The sequence below is a fragment of the Pyxicephalus adspersus genome, chromosome 4 (genome assembly GCF_032062135.1).
Source record: "Pyxicephalus adspersus chromosome 4, UCB_Pads_2.0, whole genome shotgun sequence".
Classification (NCBI taxonomy): Eukaryota; Metazoa; Chordata; class Amphibia; order Anura; family Pyxicephalidae; genus Pyxicephalus; species Pyxicephalus adspersus.
This window is the reverse complement of record NC_092861.1, coordinates 146,273,730-146,280,670: the sequence shown is the minus strand read 5'-3', so window position 1 is coordinate 146,280,670 and position 6,941 is coordinate 146,273,730. Positions and strand designations below refer to the sequence as shown.

Below are 6,941 nucleotides of genomic sequence, written 5' to 3'. Positions count from 1 at the left end.
TATAGGTGGGCGGGGTTTCTGTTTTTTTCGGACCTATCCGTGTACACTTTAAAGTGAAAGGGGTGGGGTTATGTGGTGGGAGTGAGGCTTGGAGCGCACAGGATTGCACGGGAAGGGCGGGGTCCGCTGAGGGGCGGCGGGGTTTCCTGTCTCTGCGAGTGATGGGCTTGGCCGCGGAGGAGGGGCAGCAGCAGCATCTGCAGGCGGCAGTGGGGGGAACCGGTCCCGGGAGTTCCCGGAGGATGCAGACCTGAGAGAGGCCGCCCAGTGCTCAGCCATGACTGAGCTGAACAAGACCCTGCTCAAGTGGAACGCAAGCTTCAAGAAAGGAACCGACTTCGACTCGTGGGGGCAGCTGGTGGAGGCCATCGATGAGTACCAAATGTGAGTGAGGGGTCTGCCAGGGGGTGGGGCTGGCATGGGGTACCTGGGGAGGTCTGGGTACAGACAGATGATGGGGTACATAGAGCCCCCTGCCCCTAATTACAGGGTACAGACAGGTGATGGGGTACATAGAGCCCCCTGCCCCTCATTACAGGGTACAGACAGGTGATGGGGTACATAGAGCCCCCCTGCCCCCCATTGCAGGGTACAGACAGGTGATGAGGTACATAGAGCCCCCCTGCCCCCCATTGCAGGGTACAGACAGGTCCCCATTGCAGGGTACAGACAGGTGATGGGGTACATAGAGCCCCCCTGCCCCCCATTGCAGGGTACAGACAGGTGATGGGGTACATAGAGCCCCCTGCCCCTCATTACAGGGTACAGACAGGTGATGGGATACATAGAGCCCCCCTGCCCCCCATTGCAGGGTACAGACAGGTGATGGGGTACATAGAGCCCCCCTGCCCCTCAGTGCTGGGTACAGACAGGTGATGGGGTACATAGAGCCCCCCCCCCCATTGCTGGGTACAGACAGGTGATGGGGTACATAGAGCCCCCCCTGCCCCCTATTGCAGGGTACAGACAGGTGATGGGGTACATAGAGCCCCCCCTGCCCCTCATTGTAGGGTACAGACAGGTGATGGGGTACATAGAGCCCCCCTGCCCCTCATTGCAGGGTACAGACAGGTGATGGGGTACATAGAGCCCCCCCCGCACCTCATTGCAGGGTACAGACAGGTGATGGGGTACATGGAGCCCCCCTGCCCCTCAGTGCTGGGTACAGACAGGTGATGGGGTACATAGAGCCCCCCTACCCCCCATTGCAGGGTACAGACAGGTAATGGGGTACATAGATCCCCCCATTGCAGGGTACAGACAGGTGATGGGGTACATGAGACCTCCTGCCCCTCAGTGTTGGGTACGGACAGGTGACTGGCTATGTGATATATAGGAATCCTCTATGTTTTCCTGCTGACAGTTGTGGTACTTTTGTCCCTTATCGGCCCTTCTTTTGGCTGTCTGACCCCTCCAATCACAATTGCAGGAAGTGTTGTCTCCATTGTCCTCCTTCGTGCTGGTTGTGGTCAAGCTTCTTGCGGTTGGCATGCAGCGTGGTGTTGGTTCTTTAGATGACAGATGTGGTTCTGTGCTGTGTGATAAGAGGGGGCACAGATTCGGCATGGGGCACGACTGATCTGTGATTTATAACGCATTCCATTCTCATGCAGCCATGGGCCACAAAAATCTTTGAGTTTTATTGATCTCCAGTGACCACAGCGATCATGAGTGGCTTAGATGAGTTCATCATTGTGCTGCTTCTTCTTTTTCTGTGCAGTCCCAGGCTGGGGGTGGATCCAGGACCTGGGTGTATAGGAGGTGGTCTGACTGATGCTGACCATCTAAGTGTTTGCAGCGATTCCGATAACCTAGCTTTAGATGGTAGGAGGACATTCGTGCTGGATGCATGCTGGCTCAGTGGTTAACACTCTGGCCTTTGCAGTGCTGGGTCCCAGGTTCGAGTCTTGGCCAGGAGACTATCTGCATGGAGTTTGTATGTTCTCCCCGTGTTTGTGTGGGTTTTTCTCCCACATTCAAACAGTATGCAGTTAGGTTAATTGGCTTCCCCCCAAAATTAACATTAGACTGTATAAAACACATATGACTATGGTAGGGACATTAGATTGGGAGCCCCTTTGAGGAACAGCTAGTCACATGACTATAGACTTTGTACAGCGCTGCCTAATATGTTGGCGCTATATAAATACTGTATAATAATTTTCATCTGCCTAAAGGATATGTCTGAGCTCAGCGGCTTTTTGATTTGCAATACATTGCTGATATCTCCCTGCTTGGTTTCCGAGGTGTTACATATCCACATGTTCATGGCCAACATGTGTTTACACAGGCATGGCCCGTGCTTTACCCAATAATTACCATGTCTTGCTACTGTGTAAGATTTGTGGTGACAGGTTCACTTTAAACATAACTAACCCAGTCCCCGGAGTCTAGTCCCAACTGCTTTCCTGACGTCATTGCCGGCGCTCTACACAAATCTGTGTCACATAGCAGAGCAGGGAAGTTCCTCCGTCTACTCCACATGTTCTCTATGTAGCTGCCATTTCCTGGGGCTGGATGGCTACCACAGCCGCTCAGTAAAAGGATTATTTGCTCAGGTTCCCACCCAAAGTCTCTGGCTGTTTTCGGGTGGAGACTTTCAGCAGGATGTGAATAAGAGATGAAATCCACACAAACAGATGGTCTGAGCGGCTTTTGTAAATAAATGAAAAGAATTTCCCATTCAGAGGCCACTGTGCGACTTCTGAATTGCCTAAAGCAGAGACAAGCGACGGTTATTAATGCCTTTCAGCCACCAGAGATCCCGGCTGTCCCGGATTTCCATAATCCCATTAAGAGCTGTCTGGGTTTGGGCCAACTGTATAAAGAATCGTCTTTGTCACCTTGATGAAGGGACTCTGCAAGGAACTGAAATGTTGGGATTTTTGACTTGTGTGCTCCCGTTCTGAGGTACAGCTGCAACCATAGAAATGACTGAGCCAAGCACAGCTCCTTCCCTCTCATATATGTTGTTACTCCTTATACCTCTTGTAGTTGCTCCTCTGAGCACTGGTAATAATGAACCAGCACTTCCCTGTGTGATATTGCTCGGTAAATTCCTTGTTACCTGGTTATCAGGAAATGGATTTGGTCTTATAAAATTATACCAAACAGGATGTGGTTTTAAAATGTGGACCTGCAACTGGAACAGAACTTAGGTGTTTTAAAGGTGGTCCGTTACATAGAAGTTATTTGTTGATGTCCAAAAAAGATGACAATTGGTGGGCAAATCTTCTACCTGCTGATCTTTCCTCATTACTGAGTTACCATTCCTTGTTCATCTCTGTGAGGACGGACATCTTGCTAAAGGCAGGGCTTTGCTTTCTTATATCTGAGCTTCCAGCAAGGAGAACAACAGGCAGCACAGAAGTGATCACCATATATCTTATCTCATACTATATTTACAATGTAAGAGACATTCTTCCCACTGACCACCACACTAATATACTGTGAGCTGTGGATATAGTAATTATAGAAGGGGTTCCCTGAAGATCTGCAAGTTCTAAGGACCCCATGTTAAAAGGCAGAGAAACACTGCTATAGACATTTCTTGTTGATTCTATTTGCATGTTTTTCTTATTTTGATTCATTCTGTTGCAGATTGGCGAGGCAGCTACAGAAGGAAGCTCAGTCCCCAGCCAACTCTTCCGACTTCACTGACGATCAGAAGGTAAATTACCAGCTTTCACTTGCAGATTGACATCCGATCTTTAGGTGAAAACGAAGGAAGACAAATCAGATGTTCAGTATTTTTAATGATGTTGCAGAATTTATGTTTTCGTTCCAGTATGTGATTTGTATAATATAAAGATTCCAATCTAAAAACAAACGCAGCATTGAATTGTATGTGGTCAGTAATAAAGTGAATCGCTTATTTAAAAATGGAAAGCAGGTGAAGGAACATCTGATATAAAGCTCTTCTAGGACCAGTCATAGATGTGGTGGGCCAGTTATGTTTGCAGCCACCTTGGACTCTCCTATACATTATCACTGCATTGGTTATTATTATTATTATTATTATTAATAAACAGGATTTATATAGCGCCAACGTATTATGCAGCGATGTACAATAAATACGGGTTACAAATGACAGACAGATACAGACAGTGATACAGGAGGAGGAAAGGGACCCTGACCTTTACAATCTAGGAGGTGGGGAAACTAACACACAATAGTAGGGGGGATATGGAATGGCGGGTGAGTAGGGAGGGTTTTAAAAGACAGAAAACGGGTAGGTGAGTTTAAAAAAAAATGGGTTTTGAATGCTCCTTTAAATGAGCCGGAGCAAGCTGAATGGGACGAGGAAGACCATTCCAGAGAGTCGGAGCAGCTCTAGAAAAGTCATGGAGCCGTGTGTGTGATGGGGTTATGAGTAAGGAAGTCATTAGTAGGTCATTGGAAGAGTGAAGAGAGCGGCGTAGTATTTTTTTTTTTACCAGGTCAGATAGGTAAGTGGGACAAGAACTGTGGAGGGATTTGAAGGCAAAGCACAGGAGCTTGATATTGATTTAAAGGGGAAATGGAAGCCAATAAAGAGAACTACAAAGAGATGAAGCAGAAGAGGAGCGGTGGGAAGGCTGTGTATGGGGTAGGTAGGTGGGAAGAATGGATGAGTCTGGCTGCAGCATTCATAATAGATTGTAGAGGAGAGTCGGGTTAGTGGAATACTAGAGAGGAGAAGGTTACAGTAGTCCAGATAAGAGATGATAAGTGATTGGTTGTCACAATTTAAAGTCACTGATTGGACCACACCAGCGGTGTCACAATAAACCTGGAAAATGTACATTGTTGTAATACACTTCCTATGGTGACAACATTCACTCACCCCGGATCAGGACAGCAGAAACATGAATGCACTATTGACCCCTCAATGGGTGTAGCTTTGTAGTCTTTAGGGAACAACGTCATTTATAACAGTCATTACAGGCAGAGAGAGCACAGGAAGTTTTCAGCTCATAAGATTTCCGCCTGGATCAACAGGTATTGTTTGGAACTCACAGACATAACAAAAGGCTTTTCAAGATTTATAAAACTGACCGAAAGGGGAAGAAACAAGACATCTGTTGTCGGGGTTTCCATCCAACCTTTTATTTTTAGTGAATCTATCCTCCCTCTGAATCCAGAGGTGTAAATCAGCCTTTCTCTGGCCTGCGGGTCAAACACTTCCTGTTTGATCTCAAGGGGAACGACTCCTGATCTCAGGCGTGTACTGCAGTGTATAACAAGGTACTGCACAGAAAGCCGAGGAGGGAAAAAAAATTGGATTTTCCCAGCCAAGACGTTACTAATACATCCAGGCTTAAAATCTGTATCTCATTTAGTCGCTCCTTGTGTAATATACGGAGTATGATGACAATTTAACATTCTTGTAAGATTATCTCAACCCCCTAAATGATCTGAAACAGGAAAGAAACATCAAGAAGTGAAATCCTGAATGGCTTGTCAGGGCCCCCATGGGTGAGTCTCTGGATAAGTTTGGTTTGTCATTCATCCAGGCCAGGACCGGCACCTGCAGAGCGTGTGGTGGAGGAAAACTTCTATAACATTTAATATATAATACGACATGTCAGAGGAATATATTGGATTAGATGAATATTTAGGTTCTGCAGTCTGGGTAGAGAGGAGAAAAATTCAGTGTTCTCTCTGGCCCCTCTTAGCTGGGTCCACCACCCGGCACTTTTCTGTAAGCAATTATTATTAATAAATTTTTGGATTTATATAGCGCCAACGTATTGTGCAGTGCTGTACATTAAATAGAGATCGCAAATGACAGACAGATACAGACAGTGACACAGGAGGAAAGGACCCTGCCCTGAAGAGCATCTAGGAGGTGGGAGAAGTCTCACACAATAGGAGTGGAGATATACCATGATATGGTTATTCCTAGTATTGGTGATTTCCCCCCTCCAGCGTTATGTCTGTACTGATCCCCACGTGCCCTGTAGACAATGATATGATTTAGTTATTCCTAGTATTGGTGATTCACCCCAGCTTTATGTCTGTACCAAGCCCCAGGTGCCCTGTAGGCAATGGATGATATGGTAATTCATCTGGTATGTGCAGTGTCGGGCATTTCCCTGGTGCCGTATTTATACCATTCTCCAGGTGCCCTGTAGGCGATGCTCCGGTTAGTCTGTAATGAGTACTGTGGGGGATCTCCCCAACGTTGTCTGTACTGAACCCCAGGTGTGCTGTAGAATATGCAATGGAAGATATTATATTTCTGCGGATAATGGCAATGTTGGGGATCTCCCTGGTGTCATTGTGATCCCCAGGTGCCCTGTAGGCGATGATCTGGTTGTTCTGTAATGAGCTGTGTTGGGGACCCACGCCGGCACTATTTCTATACAGATCTCCAGGTGCCCTGTAGGCGAGGAGAATTTCTGTTTTTTTTCTTCTATAATGATCATTGCTGGGGATTTCCTTGTCATTATATCTGTACTGATCCCTAGGTTCTCAGAAAGCAAAATATAAGCTGGGTATTCCTTTAAGGTAGTTTTGAGATCTCCCAGTAAGTGTCATTTATACTGACCACCAGGTGACCCATAGACAATGGATGATACCGGTATTCCTCTGTACCAAGGAATATTGGGGATTTCCCCAGCATTATATCTGTACTGACCCCCAGGTGCCCTGTAGGCTATTGGTGATCTGGTTATTCTGTAATGAGCAAGGTTGGGGATCCCCTAACATGATATGGTTATTCCTCTGTATTGAGTATTCGGTATCCCCTTTCCCCCAACATTTTTTCTACTGACCCCTGGGTGCCATGTAGGTGATGGGTGATCTGAAATTCTTGTATGAGCAGTATTGGGGATACCCCCCCCGTAATGTCTATTTCAATACACAGGTTCCCCGGTAGGCACTAACATGATCTGGTTATACCTCCCTAATGGGGATCCCCCCCACAATATCTATACTGACCCCAGGTGTCCTATAAG

The 6,941-nt window shown here is 46.9% G+C and overlaps 1 protein-coding gene across 2 annotated transcripts in view; it reads left to right on the top strand.

Moving 5' to 3' along the window:
* The first annotated feature begins 136 nt into the window (after positions 1–136).
* AIDA (axin interactor, dorsalization associated) overlaps positions 137–6,941 on the top strand; it is a 25,289-nt gene continuing 18,484 nt past the window's right edge. Inside the window, exons 1-2 of one of the 2 annotated variants that reach the window (XM_072409893.1) lie at positions 137–384; positions 3,601–3,670. In XM_072409893.1, coding sequence (XP_072265994.1) covers positions 278–384; positions 3,601–3,670 — 177 coding nt within the window. In that variant the 5' untranslated portion in view covers positions 137–277. The remainder of the gene's footprint in view (positions 385–3,600; positions 3,671–6,941) is intronic. The other variant, XM_072409894.1, reaches the window with a different exon arrangement.